Here is an 18,181-nt window from a genome sequence, read left to right on the forward strand (position 1 = left end):
TTTTTTGCGGTCACTCAATTTGAAAACCATGCTCGGCCTGAAACTTTCATAGTCCCTCCTAATTTTCAAATCCACTTCCAATCTGGACTTCCAATCTAAATGTATAAGTACAAAAATATATATTTAAACCATTTATAAATTGATTACAAAGTAATTGTAAGCATTTAGATTTGGCTAGCTGCAAGAATTTAACAATTATCATACTAGACATGTAAACACACCACAATTGCTTTGTCACCCACCAACACCAGATTACTAAACAGCATTTAGATACCTGCAGGCCATATGTGTTTGGTTTAATTCATGTCAAACCTTTGTCACTCATTACACAGTGACAAAGTGATATTTCACTCCAAAACACTGGGTGGGTTTTAAACCAAAACACTGCAGATTGGACACCTTCAGAACTCTAAATGTCTGAATTCAAGTCTAAGATTCTTTAGTCTTTCTTTTTCCTTTGTTGAGTGGTCGTGTTGACTGGAGTGACTAGCAGATAATTTCTCCATAATAATTTAAAATAATAATTTTAAGCATTTCTTTCTTAAAAAGATCGACATTCCTTTTACCATTATCAGATTTGTTTTAGTAGTGAACTAGCATCTAGTGAGTCAATAGAACCACTAGTATAGCGTTTAATTTACTCGTGTAGGTTAAACGAGCATCACAACTATATTATCCTAACAGCCTAACGTGTTGTTAACGACTATGGTTCAGTTTTTAAAAAATCTCTAAGTCTGCTATCGCTTCGAGCTCATAATACCACCTTAAAATTACGTTTTGAATATAGCTGCAGAGGAGAGGAAAGGGTTAATCGATGAACGTACAAAAGGTATACAACAAAGATGGCGGCGCCCGTAGAAGAAGCACTGGTACATACACACGTGGAGAAAAAGAAAAAGGTGCGTGAACTTAAGTTTCATTTTGACTTAACATTTCTAATTTTACAAGTTATTATGCACTATTTATAAGTAACATGTTTAGTGTGAATAATTTTGAGTAAAGCATAAACAACAGATCTCTTATAGGTATTTTAGCCTCTCACGTAAGCTTGCTATACTAGTTAGCTAGGAAAATTAGGTTCGATTTGTCCAACTAGGTGTTTTAAATAATTGCATATGTTTTTTATTTTTAGCTGCCGGTTTGGAAAACGAATACCACAGTGTTTATATAAAATGGCAGTTGTCTCTAATTGGATATCTGGTAGTTTGAGAGTCACACTCTTGGCTGGTTAGCTAGCTAGCGTTAGCAAGGCTGAGAAACACTCAAAACCTTAGCTGCGTGAATTAGTTAGCTAGATAGTTGTATCATACGAATCGTTTATGCAGTGCAATGTGAGAATAACATGACTGCGGAAGAAAACCGTACAAGATCATTGTGAGAGAGAATAGTGGAAACTATAGTGTTCCAGGTTGTATCTATTGTATATTGTTTTTTATGGAGTTTCTCGTCTCATACTGCGTTCGTACCTCAAGCCACCCAAACGTTACTGGGAAGTAAATGCAGGTGAAGAGAATGGCGAGGCAGAAAACACCGATGTCTCACCGAACCAGGACAATATTTCAAAAGAACAGCCAGACAAAATACGTGACGAGCGACGACAGAAGAAAAAAAGGTCTCATGGAAGTTTCATATCAGGGGTGTGTAATTTTCTGTTTTCTAAACCTTGGAAAGTATCTGAACACCTGAGTGCATTAAACTATTGAACTCGCTCAGTTCATCCGGTTTCTCTCTTTCGGTTCCAATATTCCTAAAACCATGTAAAACAAAACACTTTTTTTGTTACTGTCTTGTGTTTATTATATAAGCCTTAAGCCATTTCCTTTCATAGAACTCTTCATGCCTTTTCTAAGGTTTCTTTTCATCGTGTACTGCAGTGGTTCCCAACACTGTGGTTTTGTGATGTGAGCCAGGAACTAATTACCTAGCTTGGATATATGGGGAAACGTAGAACAAATAAGTGCAGCTCTTCCCATTGATTTGATGTAATTTCCTCAGAAAAAGGACCCTTTCCCTGGTGAGGCCCCCATTCCCAATGAGCAGCTGAAGAAGTTCCAGAGAGGCGAGAAATTCCAAGTGGTAAGCTCCATGTAGTTACAGCTTTATTTAAACATACTCTGTGTTGATGTGCATATGTTCAGACAAGTTGCCTTTCGGTTAGGAAAGGTTTAACTAGACTGCAGACAGGAACGCCAAAGGACAAAACGCAAAGACTTGTGCTTTGATTGTTTCAGAAAATCTTGTGACTGGAGTTTTGTTGCATGAATTGTTCCTCATTTATTGTGGCCTTAGTCTGTGACTGCACGACAAAAGGTGAAAGAGACCATCTTGCGGTCTGAAGCAGCGTCTGACCTGGCCCTGAAGCAGGCTGCACGATATGATCTCCTTCTCCCAGAGGAATCTGGGTAACTCGGCACACACTGGAAGCAGAGCGCTTCTATCTCATTGACATAAACCTCTGGATTCTTCTTGGTCTGGTCATGAAAGCACACACACACGTGTGTTCTCCCTTGGACATGCTCATGTCTGTTTCCATGTCTCCAGATTCCTGGAGGGAGATGACGATGAGGACACATGTACCATCTTACAGGAAGATATCGCAGATGCTGTGGATATTACTTCTGGGGCAAAGGTAACACTTTGGTTTTTGGTGCTTGCCATAAACATTTTGAAATCATATGGTAACTTGAAAATGGATTTTAGTTTAAATTTCAAACTTTGTGAAACTCTGTTCCATTCATATGCATTCATACATTATTAGCAGGTTTTCCATTTACCAAATTTTTGCGAATTTTAAAAATGCACAAAAAACATGAATTAAAAAAGCCCAAAATTTGGAGGAAACCCCCCCCCCCCCACCCAAATATCGCAAAAAGATTTTATGCTATGACAAGGTGGAAAAATCAGAATATTACAAAAAACAGTGATAGAATTTTTTTCTCATTTAAACACTCAACGATGCATCAAGCCATAAGGCCGAGTTAAATCTCTCCATTTTGCTTGTTTCAATGCCACCCCTAAGCACAGTCGCCTACTTCATCGCATAACCATAGTGGATGGAAATTTGCTGTTTTTTTTTCTGCCAAAATATCTTAAAGAACATGGAAACTGCTATTGTTTGGACATCTGTGGTGGTGTATTTTTGATGTTTTCTATGTGATATGACACCTCTCTCTCTCTGTATCTCTCTTTCTCTGTCTGCATCTGCAGTACTTTAACTTGCATCTGACCCAGTTTGGTCCATACAGGCTGGACTACAGCAGAACTGGACGGTAACTGCTACCTCAATTTTGTTTTTGTTTTTTTCCATAAATCTATGTGTGAGTATATAATGGACATTGCATGTTTTTGTCTCTTCTTTCATGTTTAGTAATCCAGAGATATTAGTTTAAATGTCTTTAAAAATCCTAATGTGTTTCAATAATTGTGTTTAGGCATCTGTTACTAGGTGGAAAAAGAGGTCATGTGAGCTGCATAGAATGGCAGACCAAAAACCTTACATGCGAGATAAACGTCATGGAAACAATTCATGATGTCAAGTAAGTACCTACGCATGCTGAATTAATCTCTCACATACAGTACATACACACATCTAGCTCCTCAACATATTTCTCACACACATTAACATATACATATGTGCAGCACACACTAAGCACACTTATTCCATGTCATATGAAATAGTTTTGCATACACGCTCCCTTCTGTCCACTAGGTGGCTCCACTCCGAGGCCATGTTTGCTGTGGCTCAGAAGCAGTGGCTTTACATCTATGACTCCAAAGGCATAGAGCTGCACTGCATCAAAAAATTCAACAATGTTCTGCGCATGCAGTTCCTCCCCTACCACTTCCTGCTTGCTACAGCGGTGCGTCAGTAAAAAGGGTCCCCTTCGTACTGGTAGCAAGCCCTTGTGCTTGCTGCTTTGTGACAAATTTGTTGTTCTTGATTGTATTTGTACATTTGCACATATTTTCCCAAATACATGTTATGGAGTCTTTTATAGACATTTACATGAAGGCATAAAAGCCTTCATCTTCCTCAAGAATAAGCAGATTTTTGAGAGCGTATTTTCATATGTGCGTCACGCTCTCAGAGCGCCACAGGTTTCCTGCAGTACCTGGACGTGTCTGTGGGGAAAGAGGTGTCAGCCATTGGCACCAAACTGGGCCGGCTCGACGTGATGGCACAGAACCCACACAATGCCATCGTGCACCTGGGCCATCCCAACGGCACGGTCAGCCTGTGGTCACCCAATCAGAGGGAGCCGCTGGTCAAAATGCTGTGTCACCGTGGTGGGGTCCGCTCTCTCACTGTGGACAGATCTGGCACGTGAGTACAGCCCATGGCACAGAGAGTTCACAGCTTCTCACCAGTGTTGTCACAAATATTGATACCTGTCGATACTGAACATTTTGGAATGGTACAATATTTGTTTCCCACAGTATCAATATCTATACATGTTAAATGTGCATCCCTGCTTGTGATGTCTTTTGAACCACTTAATCATGCACACGTTTTTGCCTAAAGAGCTTGTGCCATTTACTGCTTGTTGTGCTAGTTAGTGGGATTTTTAGGAGGAACTATACTGGTCCAGATGTCTACTATGTAAAACTCATGATTGGGCAAAAATGTTTGTCTGGTTTGAAGAGTGGCTTTAGGAGAGATAATACAATAAATATACTCCACAGTTGCCCAGTGGGAGAGCAAAGGTTAAATGATGGTGGAACATTTAAAAAAAATAATAATAATAAAATTGGTGGCTTGTGCATGTCACAGGTACATGGTGACGTCAGGTCTGGACAGGAAGCTGAAAGTATATGACATCAGGGCCTTTAAGGCACTTCATTCCTACTTCTTGCCTGCGGGAGCCTCCTGCCTCTCTCTCAGCCAGAGAGGACTACTGAGTGCTGCTACTGGAGATGTAGTACAGGTACACACATGCGCACACACGGCTAGCCACTATTTAGAGCTAGCAGTGAAGGCATATTGACCTGTAAGTTACTGTATTGTGCAGGAATACACACTCACATCTGTTCTGTTTATTATGCTAGGGAAAAATAGAAACCTCCCCTGTCTCCCCGAAGGATCTGAGTGTTCCTATGACCTTTAGGTACAGAGTATGTTGAAAGTAGTGGTTGAGCAATATGGGCTTTTTAAGGGCCGATGCCAATATTTAGAGAGCAGGGCGAATGATGGCTCATGTATAAGGCTGACATCTGATAAAATACTTGAATTAATAGTGATAATAATTGAGACAAAATTGCTGAATTAAATGACATTTATTTAACTATAAATAGTTATTGCTTATTGTCAACACTGTACTTAATTTAAATGAAACTGAATGAATACTGAGTTTTATTATCAACTGAATAAATGTCCACAGGTGGTAAAAAAACAGCAGGGTGCTTGAGAGTTATAGTACAGGGCTCAAACCATCTTTCTCATCACTGTCCCAAAATTGTCCCGAGTGTAGTTAAGATAATTATTCCAAGCTGGTGTTCACATGGAGAGAGACAGACATACACGTGCAGAAACAAAAGCAAACAAGTTAAATCCTCTATTAGCAAATGCAACCGACTGTAACGTACATTGGGTACCTTTATAACTGTCAAATCAATCACTTATGATGGCAGGTTGTTGAGCTGAGATGAGAACAGAAGTTTGAGTCCTGTAAGCTAGCTAGTTTAGCTGCTTAATGGCTTACTAACATTACAATGCTCAAATAACATTATATGCATTTTCTCACCAAATTACAGACAGTAAACATTGTATATGTTGAGAGACCAATTAAATATTAAGTTTTGAAAGATATAGGAATTACAGGTTTTCTGTTTTCTCTCAGGAAACATTAAATCTAGCATTAGCATGCACCATTTCACAGTACCATGACTGCCCGTAGAATGACAAAGAGGACCCGAGGGGGAGCTCTAACTGCTCTGCAGCAGCCAAACTGACAGGGGAGCCTCCGTTGTATCTGTAGGCGTTTCTTGATTATCGGCCTCATGAGCATATCTTAAAATGGCATTAATCGGCCGCAAGATCGCTTGATCACTAGTTGAAAGCACCGCTGCCGTCATGCTAGTTCACTTCTTACTGTGATCTTTGAGATCCTTTTGAGAACTGCATTCAGAATGGTGTACAGCAGATCCAAATGTGTTGTAACAGCTTTGCAAATATTAAATGAAGCATCACCATCGTTTGGCTTGTACATTCACCCTTTACACCATTGTAGAGAGTTTAAGAACGCAGACCACCCCCCACTCCCCCAGGTATACCGTGATGTATGGGGAGGTGGATCGATGTCGAAGCCGTACATGGCGCACCGGGTGAGGGGGGCAGTGTGGGGTGTGGACTACTGTCCCTTTGAGGACGTGCTGGGGATTGGCCATGAAGCAGGATTCACCAGTATGATCGTACCAGGTCAGTATGTACGTACACACACACTTCTGTTTGCTGTTCCAACAGAGTGCAAATTGGAATCTGTGGACTGTGTACTGTCTGGATAGCCAAATTAAGTATTTTAATGGTTTATTTAAGGGATTTTGGAACTTTAGGAACTATTTTAATAATTTACCAATGTTATTGCATTAATTGTCTGATAATTGTATTTCTTTGGCTCTAGCACACATCTGCTGATTATATGGCTAAGCAACATTTAACATGCAGCACACAGGGCTCAGAAAATGTAAAGCGTGAAATGTTCCTCCTGCGTGTTCTGATGGGTAGGCGCGGGTGAACCGAACTTCGACGCCCTGGACATGAATCCATACCGCAGCACCAAGCAGAGGCAGGAGTGGGAGGTCAAGGCTCTGCTGGACAAGGTGCAGCCCGAGCTCATTGGCCTGGACCCAGGACTCCTGAGCAAGGTGGACCAAGCCACCTTCGAGCAGAAACATAAGGAGAGAGTGGAGGCTCTGGTGAGGTCACACACACACACACAGACACACACACACAGACAGTTCAGTGGTAAAGGTACTTGACTTGTAATCAGAAGGTTGCTGTTTCAAGTCCCACCACCGCCAAGTTGCCACTGAATTGCTCAAGATGTACTCAGTCATAATTGTAAGTTGCTTTAGATAAGTGTTAGCTAAATTCCGTAAATTTGCATACATACATGAGATTAAGTCTCACGCCGATAGTTACAGTATCCACCCACTAAAGGTGGCCTAACCCAGTATTTGTTGTATAACTCCTAAAGAATGTAGAGCTTGTATAATTTCCTTTTGTTGGTGGTCATACCCTTTTAAATTTGAAGAAAAAAAAGGGGTACAAATAGGAGTATTTTAATCCTTAGCAGATTACCTTTTTGGAAATCCCAATTTATCACTTTGCTATAAACATTGCAGCACACCTTATGTTTAGTAAGGGCCTGAATGTACTTGTCCTCTCACATCCATAATAGCATCCGAAAGTCTGTGACATTCAGATGATCGCAGCTGCTGGTTGTTTTCTATGGTGCTGCTTCCCTGGACCTGCATGCTGGCCTTCTATAACTGTAGTGAAGTGATAGGAGGTGTGGGAGAGACTGAGTATCATGCCGAGTTGGCATCTGCTCTGTTGGACAACTGCCAAACCTGCAGTCTTTTCACAAGCTCAGGCTCAGCAAAAGGACCTGCACTGTGTGCCCAATAATTAGTTTTTGTTTGTGTGCACATTTTTTATTTATTTTTTTTAACATACAGAAAATTTTATATACTGAGTTATGAGTTTGTGTGTGCACGCATCCTTAGGGCTATGACCCACTCGCAACCGAGAAGTTCAAGCCAAGACTGAAGAAGCGAGGGCGAAGTTCAGCGGGTGCTGTGGAGAGGAGGAAGAAGAAGGTGGCCCACGAGGATCAGAAGGTATCTTCTTTCCCCTGCTTCCATGCACACGCTAGCTTTCCTCTCGCCATTGGTTTGATGCTTTTAATAGCATTCCCACAAAGCCACAGTCGCCATTCTCACTCGCGTGCTGTCTCGTCTTCCCCTTTTCCCCTCCTCACCATAGGACACGATCCGGAAAACAGTTGAGGAGAGGATGGAGCGGGAAAACGAGAGGAAGGTTAAGGCCCAGGAGCAAGCGGAACACGGCACAAGGACGGCACTAGACCGGTTCAAGAAGTAGAGCGAGCAGTGTGGCAGGAGTGCACAGGACTTTGAGCTTTTGAGGAAATAAAAGACTTATTCAGAATGGTGATCTACGCACTGTTTTGGGGTTTTTTTCAGTCTTCAAACACTGAGACTCCTCTGTCTGGACATTTGGTCAACTGCCATGCAAAAGTGACCCGACCACTCTTATTTTTTTCTTCTTGTGTGTTGGCTGCTCTTAGTAACGAAAACGTTTCTGGTCTGACTGTGAAATGCACATTGGTAGACTAGTAAACAGAAATAAAATAAACTCTTATGGTTTTATTAAAAAAACAAACTCTCTTTTAGGACAAGAAAGTAATCATAAAATAACAAGGTTTGAAAAATTGTGAATTTTGTAATAAGTAAACTAATTGGAAACTCCTTAAGACTGAATACATTGGCCAAAGCTCAAATTAGCAACGCATTCTTGCAGTTCTTAATTGCTAGAACAAGAATATGAACATTGTTCTTTGTTTGGGTGGGTTTTAAAAACAATGAAGTTTATTTATTTCCAATGTAAGTTTGTCTTTAATTGTCAGAATACGAAAAATTGATATACTCTTGCAACTGAATATATCCTATGTGAATAATATCACTGGAATTTCTCCAGTAGCTTCAGATTTCCATTGTGTTGCTTCCCCCTCGGTGCATAGAGAGGTACTTTTTTTTTTTTCCCCTTGTTTGTGAATTTAACAAATTTAAAACATTTGGACTTTGCAAACTGTACAACTTTTATTAAAAGGGTACTGATTGCATGAACTAAACTTTCCAACTGCTGTGACATCCATGGTATAGCCAGACATGTCCCTTTGTTGTGATGCTATCTGACACTGCCTAAGGATAATTCACTTCAATAAGTGCAGTTGTGGTACAGATGCAGTTCAGTGCTTTATTCAAGACCTGCACAGAGCAGACAATAGAGTGGACAACAAAAGTTCATATGAGCTCTCCTTCACATTTTTGTGAAAGCACATCACCCTGGAGCCTTCATACAGAGAGAGCAGTTTTCAGCCAGCATGTTGTAGCACTTACTATAAAGAGGCAACTACCATAGTGGAACATTAACACACCACAAGAATCTGCCTTTATGTTGTATCTAAGGTGCTGTATACACAGGACAAAATGTTTAAACTGAATCAATTTTATCTGTTCAGTTTTGTTTACACTCTTCTAAGGAAACCTAATAACTGACAAAAATTGTACATTACAGTTAATTAAAAAAAAACATTTTTGCATCTGCTTAAGAGATTGTATTGCAAATAATTCTGGACTATCCACACAATTTAAAAGGCAGCTGAAATGTAAAATGTTGAAAACTGAACTAGTCTGGGCTAAATTGCATTTGCAGCCACATTTAACAATTCACATCCAAATCATCTGTAGATTGTCCAGTTATGCCTGCAACTGGTCAGAAGCTTATCTGAACACACAAGTACAAAAATAAATGATTAAATAAAAACGCATCTCTTATTTAAGCATTACAGCCTGATGTTTGTTCCATTTTTGAACATGCTGTCCTATATTGTATGAGTGCAAGTGTGCTGTTATGAGACAGTTGTGAGGTTTTTGAGCCTAAAAATATGTTTCATAAGTTGCCATTAAACATGTAAATAACATATTCCTTGCAGTGTCTAATTTGTTACAATGATGAAGATGGTTTTGGAAGCACAGGGGCAGGCAAATCCAGACCTAGATAGCAACCATATACAACAAAGATTGATGTTTGTCCTGCCTGGTTCAGTCAGTAATAATATGATAATCAGTTTATGGATTAAAATGAATGTGAACTGGAAAACACTAAATCAATGAGGGCCAGTGATGTCCAGTCCCAGTCTTGGATGAAATATATACTTCACCCAAAACCGCTCCCATGGCAGAAATATGGGGAACTTAGCATTGTCCTATTTAGGCTATTCAAACTCCTATTTGTTTGACTTGGTAGCAACATTAGCAGGTCTGGGTGTAAAATATTCCTTTAAGTCCAAGGTAAGAGGAGGCTGGACTTGAATTTTCATATCGGTCAACATTGTTCAGACACACACCAGACTCTGCCTCTCACAGGTGTTCTGTAAGCCTGTTTTCGTTAGGATATACCTTTTCTAAATGGACTTCAATTCACCAATCTGTTGATTATTCACACTACACAAACTGGTGTTTGTGTTATGTAGCATGCCAAGATTAGAAAATAACATGTCAGTCATTCTTATGGCAACATGCTCTTTCTACCATTTGTTCTTGAAAATGGGCAAGCACTTAGTTTTTGTTGTGGCTTGTCTTAGTTCCAGCAAAAGTGCTACTGTGAGCTGGTGAAGGCTAGTGGGGAAATCACTCATATTTAGTATGAGTATTTATCTCCAGCCCCATTTAACTCCATTCACTGTTAGCAACAGCAGCATTTTGGGGTGAAGCATTTTTTTCAGAATTGCATAGTTCCATTATCCATCTGTTTTAGACTTTTTTTTTTTTAAGCATTTTAGTAGCATTTAGTATTGAAACGAGTTTGTATAAATCTTCCAGTCCATGCTTTATTTAATTTTATTTTAACCTCCTTATTTTTACCTCCTTCATTGCATACCTGAGTGTTAAAATAACCAGATAAACAAACTAAGAGGACAGACTGTGAAGCGATACCTCACTGTAATGTTTTCATGTCCAAATAGAATAAATGTATTGTACGTTTAATCCTTAGTGCGACAGTTTTTCTACATGATTTTTTATATTAAATGCAGTTTGGTGCAGTGGATATGACTGCACTTTTACTACTAGTCAAAGCTGTATTTTATTTTTCTTTCAATTCAGCTTTGGAATCTTAGCTATCATCATTGTCCTACCATTCATCACACTTGGCCAGGTGCATCAGCTAGTTAAAAGCTCTTTAGTGTAATAAAAACTCAAATGCATTTAGAAATCAAGTTAAGGAGGGACAGCGATGGCACGGGGACTGATACTGAACTCAGTAAAGGTTCCACTGCAAAAATGCAAAAAGTTGCAAAAATAGCGCAGTCTTAATTTACATATTACATATTACATGGAAGACTACGTTCAAGAGTAAGATTGTGAAACTATGTCAGTTCAGAACAGTCCTATGACCACCCAGAGCGATGCATCTTTCACTTGCAAGAAGAAAAAAAATGAGTAGCAATCGTGCTGTGATTTGTTTGGAACATTCTGAGCATAGGTTAGTTTAGTGTAGATTTGACAGAATCTGCCGATGCTTGGCAAGGTCATTTCAAACAAAATCAAGTCAGTGTTGCTGGCTGCAACACCCTACTTATAATACACAATGTGTAGAACGTATAGTCACTGATTCCAAGTATAAACAGTTCATTCACTTTACCACCAAAGGCTGAGAGTGTAATTAATACATATTGAAACACTTGGTGACAATAAAAAAATAAAGCTACAAAGCACAGTGCAGGGCTTCCTTGGGCGACACCAACATCCAATTGTTCAAGTAGATCCACTTGTGCTTCTTCAGGCTTTGCGGCCTCCCATGTATGATTAAGAAATCCTGCTAATTCTCTAGGTGGTCCAGTTTATGAAGCAAAACCCAGAAGGACCCTCAGAAATGTTCTGACCTTGCAAAAGCCGAAAGAGGTCCGGACTCTCAACCAGGAGCAGGGGGCCGTGGAGTGCATGTCTGCCCAGTAACGGAGCATCTCCTCTGGCTGGGTGTGGTGGACAGACACCATGGCCTGGTAGCAGCAGCGGCTGTATGGCAAGGATGGCCCTCCTGAAAAGAACGGGCTGTGGGTGGGGCCGATGCCCACAGCTTGGGCGCACATACCAACAAACACGTCCTCGGGAGGCAGTGGTTTGGGTAAGGGCATTGCAGCAGCTGCCAGTGAGAGCTTCAGCACAGCAGGGCGAGAGAGCACGTATGCAGTCCCACTGCAGTAGTCAGGGAAGGTAGCACCTCTGAAAGCCACTTCAGAAAGGAAGTGCTTGCTGGCTGGATTGCGTTCTGGGGCCACCCTCACATGGACCCGGCCCAGGTACAGGTCTGTGGGTTCGCTCTCTGGTGCCACACCATAAAGGGTGAGATAGTGCAGGAGCGCACTGGGGTTGATCATCACATCGTCGTCCACTTTGGCCAGGAAGCGAGCCTGAGGGCAGAAGCGTCGAGCCCAGGCCAGCATTGAAAGGGTCTTCAAGGTCAGGTTGGCGTAGGAGTCCAGGAAGCGGCCCTGCACCAGATCCCCTCGCTCCTTTGATTCTTCCACCAGTTCACTGGCTAGGACTGGGTCTGACGGCTGACCCACCATGAAAAGGGTTATGACCCTGTGGCCTCGGACTTGAACCTCGCCACCCCAGGTGTCACGGATGGCCTGGCGCGCCTTCTGGTTGGCGGGGGCCGAAGTCACCAAGGTAATGAGGTAGGGTTTGGCTCGCTGGCAGACCAGGGGACTTGGCATGAGGAGGTACTCCTCTGGGCGGGTAGGGGGGATGCTCTGAGGAAGAACCACTCCGTGGGCACCTACTACTCCACTCATTCCTAGAGAGGTGATCCAGGACTCAATGTAGTCAATAAAGAGACCAGCCAAAAGGCAGGCAAAGACCAGCAAGCACAGGGCAGAGAGCAGTCCAAGATGTCCCCTACGCTTCCCTAAACGGACCTTACAGATCCACAGACCACGGATTACCATTCCTGCAGTTGACAGATCACAGCTCAGACCTTGGGGGAACGTTTCTCTGAGTAATTCACTTTTCATCACACTGACCGTTTTTGTCTCTATTCCATTTGCTGTCGAGGTAGGGGGCCCAAGTTTAGATCCAAGGATTAGTATAGGAAGACAGAAGTTTTGATTTCGCTTTAGCACAGTAACTTATCTGCAAAACATTTAATAGAAAATTTAAGGTAAGGTAAGCTCCAACCACATGCTGTAATAGAAAGGATCTCTTATGGAATTTCCAAAATAACACTTCGTGCGATGAATTATATATATATATATATATATATATATATATATATATATATATATATATATATAGACACACACACACACACCTGGATTGTATTAAATCAGTTAAATTACACAATAACACAACCTAATGTTACGACATGAAAACATTTTCTACAATACGCTGTTCTAAACCAGAACGACAGGAATCTTTATACAGCTAACCTATAGAATATGATACTGACTAAACGTAACGGTATTTAGTATGACTGTTTATCTTAAATAGGCTTTCCAGTACTTCGAATAATAAAAACAGTGCACTTGCACTTTCAAAAACTACATTGGCCGTAGAAACAAAAACGTGGCAAAAATATTAGAAAAGAATATACTGAAAATTGTTTTCCCTTTTACAAACCTTGTCTTTTTCCACAGCGACGGGCGGCTGTACTAAACGAAACTGTATCATCCGACACGAACAACGTCAGTCCTGCATGCAAGATGACCCCACGCGGATGAGTTTCAAGGGAACTACCCTTTGTCGTGACCTCGTTTCCGGGATGTGTTTGCATGGGATCTTTACTGCGAACAAACCTCAAAAATATAACAGCCTACTTTATGTACAACACAACTTACATAGACGGATTTATTTAACGGCAATTTAAAAGCCCCCTTTCCCACAATTTTATTTTGGAATTCAAAAATCATTAAATATTTTTTTTTAATTATGCTAAACATGAAAATCAGGGTCATACCATAATTCTTTTGCGACAATAGTTTCCTTCCTACACCACCGTAAGCACAACTGCAATCCTCAGTTTTTGGTCGGTGCGCCATCTGGTGGTGTAGGCTTGCGTAGCCATTGCCCTTGACCGAGTTTCAAAATAAAACGCTGTTTCAAAAGTGTTACTAGTTATAAAGATACTTTTAGGCGATAAACAGAAATCAAACTAAATTATGTACATACAGTAAACAGTTAAATTAGTTTATTATTACACTTAGGTTTTCGTGTTTTAACCTGTAAATGCATATAGCATTAATCTATAACTTTTTATATTATAGATCAGTGGTAAATACACTGTTACAACCCGGTCTAGGCTGGAAAAAAAGCAGTAAGGTGCAAACCAGACCTAGATATTTGCGGCAAAGACAGCGCGTATATACAAGCTGGTGTCAAACATGCATGTAAGCATTTACCGAACAGGTTGAAATTGCTTCCGAATAACCCACAGAGATTTTCTAGAAACGGATATGTTAGAATCAAATAAGCCACCACTCCTCTGCATCATCACATTTTCAGTGGGGCAACTTTTCAAGCCTTCAGAAATCCTAGAAAATGTGCATTTTCAGAACTACAGTAAAGTCCCATGATATCATATAGTTTATATTTACATGTTTTGAATAAATACAGGCCTCTTCACATTTGATTGTTGTACATACTTGCAATTGCTGCATTTTTTGAGCAAACAACAAAAAAGCATATTTTATTCTGAGTTCTCTGTTTTAAAATGGACATTTATCACGGTTTTTGAAGTCTTGCCAAATTGCACCAATCAGTGAGAAGCTTCATACAGGTAGTCATTTTCTCAGGACTAATGTCACTGGTGACACTGTGCAGTTACACCATAAACCGTTTCAAAGGCATATGCTGCAAAACAGCAAACTTATTTTTTAATATTACTTTCTAGCTAATGACTGTTGAAATGTGTCCTTCCGCAAGACAACTGAAGCCAGAGCCCTACTATTAATGTCTGTTACCAATAAAACTCCTCAGGACATATTTTGTAATTTGCATGAAGACAATGAGAGCTAACAAATGGCAAAAAAAGAGAGAATATAAACTGCCATTTAATTTGTCAGCCCCCCCCCCCCCCCCCCCCCAGTCAAAAACGTCAGTAATTTTTCAGACACCGATTACAAACTTGTCTAAAACACTAAATATATATTTACTTATATCCAGTCACTTACAGAAGTCCTTTCTTGTATACTTGGAAATAAATAAATCATTCTTAATACTCGTATGTTAAGAAAAACTACTGCTATTTGCATCAGTGGTGCGACTACATGTGTTTTAATAGGCTTTTGAGCTCATTGTATTTATTTATTTTTTGCTCTACAGAGAGAGAGAGAGAGAGAGAGAGAGAGAGAGAGAGAGAGAGAGAGAGAGAGAGAGAGAGAGAGAGAGAGAGAGAGAGAGAGAGAGAGAGAGAGGTCCCGTCTGAAACATCCTGTTTCTCTAGAAACATTATGTGCTTCACTACAATTATATATAGGTTTTCCCACTTGCCCCCTCATCTATATCTCTGAACAATAGATTTTTTCCCCCACATGGAAACCATACATCAATATTGAATAATTAATCATTCACAAAATTTTGCCACAAGTTTTAAGACTGAAAAGTTTGCTTTCAAAGTTTGCTGCTTGTTTTTAGATCTTTTGGTCAGATGGTTCTGTGGTATGCTGAAGTACAGTTATAAGCATTTCATAATTTTTAAACATTTGTTGACAAATGCTTATGCAAAGACTCAGTATTTGTAGTGTTAACCCTTCTTTTTCAAGACTTTCACAATTAGTCCTCTGCAGTCAATCCCCATGATTCCTGTAGAATATTCTTGATGTTTTTCTTGGAGAGAAGTGGCTTCTTTGATACCCTTATTGACACCAGGCCGTCCTCCAAAAGCCTTTGTCTCACTGTGTGTGCAGATGCACTCACATCTGCCTGCTGCCAGTTCTCAGCAAGCTCTGCACTGGTGGTGACCCGATCCCATAGCTGAATCCTCTTTAGGAGACAGTCCTGACACTTGCTGGACTTTCTTGGGTGCCCTGAAGCCTTCTTCACAGCAATTGAACCGCTCTCTCCTTTATGTTCTTGACGATCCAATAAATGGTTGAATTAGGTGCAGTCTTACAAGCATTGTGAAGCCCTTTTCACAAAAGAAGACAATGATTTCAAGCACCACTTCCCTTTTAAAGTAACCAGCCTGCTCTTCAGTCAGCATGACAGGGTGATATCAGTTGCCTTGTCCTCATTAACACTTTTTCCTGAGCTAACAAGATCACTGAAATGATGTTAGCAGGTCATTTTATGGTATGGCTGAAATGCAGTGGAAATTGGGTTTTTGCAATTAAGGTAAGGAATGACTTAGTAATGGACTGCAATTCATCTGATCGCTCGTCAATAACAACTTGGGATCAAGCGAATTGCCACAATAAAACCGAAGCAGCAAACTTTCCGAAAACCAAACATTGTCAGTCTCGAAACTTTGGGCCCGACTGTATAGACATGAAAATCTACCAATCAGCATCCTCTGTGGAAGGTAGACAGGTTGACGTCAGAGCTGTCTGGATGTCGAGGCTCCTGTTCGCCAGTGAACAGAAAAAGGGGGGTAGAGCCAGTGTGCGAGGGAGGAAGAAGAAAAAACTCCCAGCAGGCTGAAACGGGGTCACGAACTATGACCTTTCACAGTAGAAAAACAATAACAAATAATTTTTAAACACAACCACTGTAATCTACATTCACCAATCTTGCAGGTAAGCCACATTTTCTTCATTTGTATGTTGAGGAATGTTGATAAAAAACCGGAGGAGATAAAAAGCATTTTCTCTAGCTGGTTTACCTGTCGAGCCCTGCAACTAGGCTAACGGCAGGCCCGATAGAGGTTTCAAATCTGGGCGGTGCTGTCAGTCCTTCCGTCGATTCGAAAATTATTTAACTGCAGACTTTAAACTCAGCCGTTCAAAATGACACCTTTGCGCAGTCACTCCTTAAATACGTCCAGCTGGAAAAAAAAATAAACAAAACGTCTAGCCTCTCCTAGCTAATCGCCTGAGTTTTCGTTAGAGAAAGATGAGCGCCATAACAGTACTGAATTAGCCTGTTAGCTAACGTTAGCCAGCCAGCCAGCCAGCCAATGCTGCGGCGGCGCAGCTGAACTCGACCCTTTTACCTTTGCCATCTCGGGGAGAGCAGCTAGCTAGCCTGAACCAAACATAGAGACGGGGGCCTTCTTGATTCCGTCTCTAAACCTTTTCTTAAATTCTATCGACACACTACGTGCAGATTAAATTAATTTTAAAACGAACCATTTAGTGGATTAGTGTCCGAGTTTTGGCATTTTGCCAGATTCTCCATTTTGTGCATATTCCTACTAGCTATAAGGCCGTTTGAAGTTTGCTATTGTTTTTTAGACAGCTAGCAATCCATTTCCCTTTACATATTCGTGATTGCTTCGATTGTTTACAATAAAACAACCGGCCGTACATCTTCAATAGCTGCATCGACGAATTTTACTTCCAAGCCTTTTCAAATAAGTTAATAGAGTACTTGATACGAACTATTTACATTAAACCGAAAATCACCAGTAATAATTCGAACGGAAGCCATTTGATGCAGCAATCTTGCAACATTTTGGAGGGCTACTTTGGCGACACTATCTTGAAGACGTACAGTATTCTTACAAGCGTTCAGGACGGTGAAAGCATCGAACCGTTAGAAGTTGCATGTGGTTTATGTCTACACATTCATTTCCTTTCACGTACAAAACGTGTTCCGTTTGTTAGTATTGAGAGAAAAACAAACAAACAAAAGAATTGTGATAACCATGCTATCTAGACTGTAAATTTCAAATACTCGCATACTAAAATATGAAGTTATTTGACTTCGTGGATATGTCATAGGTTGCAGGGAGACAGAGTGCTAGAGATCAGCTACCTCTGTGAATAGGGAACAGACTAAAAATAGAAATGCCAGGAAATGTGCAAGATGATACCAAAATGTGCTCTAAGGAAGCTTAAGTCCACGCGGTTTGCTGTATGAGGATGGAATTTGGATAGTATCCTACCCGACTGAAGTCGCACCAGAAATCAAATAGTGATACGGACAGTATCTTAAAATTAATAACGACATGGTTAGTCAGCAATCATGTTTTGTGTTGTGTAACTCATACTGCGGATACAATATATGTAAGAAGAAAATTCTTGAATCAAGTAATTCTGTTAGTCTAGGATGAAGATCATGTTCATTTTAGGAATGTTCCCTAATCTGATGATTCAACACTGTTCTCCCTTCTGACCTCAAGTGTTTCTCCTTGTTGCTGTAAGAGAATTAGTAGCAGTTGGCTGATATCCGACTGCTCCCAACCAACACCCGTCTAAACTTCTCCCACACACACGCCTTC

At 40.6% G+C, this 18,181-nt stretch overlaps 3 protein-coding genes across 5 annotated transcripts in view; 2 read left to right on the top strand and 1 right to left on the bottom strand.

The window, feature by feature from the left end:
- The first annotated feature begins 832 nt into the window (after positions 1-832).
- On the top strand, positions 833-9,722 carry wdr46 (WD repeat domain 46). 2 transcript variants are annotated; one of them, XM_035536141.1, is made up of 15 exons: positions 843-899; positions 1,257-1,259; positions 1,470-1,637; positions 1,996-2,076; positions 2,290-2,402; positions 2,542-2,629; positions 3,208-3,269; positions 3,432-3,536; positions 3,710-3,860; positions 4,089-4,324; positions 4,772-4,925; positions 6,265-6,415; positions 6,722-6,912; positions 7,726-7,839; positions 7,985-9,722. In XM_035536141.1, the coding sequence occupies exons 1-15, from the start codon at positions 843-845 to the stop codon at positions 8,099-8,101; spliced, it is 1,791 nt and encodes a 596-aa protein (XP_035392034.1). In that variant the 3' UTR covers positions 8,102-9,722. The 2 variants fall into 2 exon arrangements, with proteins under 2 accessions (XP_026876936.2, XP_035392034.1); XM_027021135.2 differs by lacking the exon at positions 1,257-1,259 and having other exon boundaries at positions 833-899; positions 1,473-1,637.
- Positions 8,982-16,365, bottom strand: b3galt4 (UDP-Gal:betaGlcNAc beta 1,3-galactosyltransferase, polypeptide 4). Its single transcript, XM_027021141.2, has 3 exons — positions 16,300-16,365; positions 13,423-13,598; positions 8,982-12,936 (listed from the first exon to the last, which is right to left on the bottom strand). The coding sequence occupies exon 3, from the start codon at positions 12,816-12,818 to the stop codon at positions 11,643-11,645; it is 1,176 nt and encodes a 391-aa protein (XP_026876942.2). The 5' UTR covers positions 12,819-12,936; positions 13,423-13,598; positions 16,300-16,365; the 3' UTR covers positions 8,982-11,642.
- Positions 16,366-16,445: 80 nt separating this feature from the next.
- The window catches only part of nr2c2 (nuclear receptor subfamily 2, group C, member 2), an 8,745-nt gene continuing 7,009 nt past the window's right edge, over positions 16,446-18,181 (top strand). For both annotated transcript variants that reach the window (XM_035536139.1, XM_035536140.1), the window contains exon 1: positions 16,446-16,535. The gene's annotated coding sequence lies outside the window, so the exon portion shown is untranslated. The remainder of the gene's footprint in view (positions 16,536-18,181) is intronic.

The sequence above is a fragment of the Electrophorus electricus genome, chromosome 18 (assembly GCF_013358815.1).
Source record: "Electrophorus electricus isolate fEleEle1 chromosome 18, fEleEle1.pri, whole genome shotgun sequence".
Classification (NCBI taxonomy): Eukaryota; Metazoa; Chordata; class Actinopteri; order Gymnotiformes; family Gymnotidae; genus Electrophorus; species Electrophorus electricus.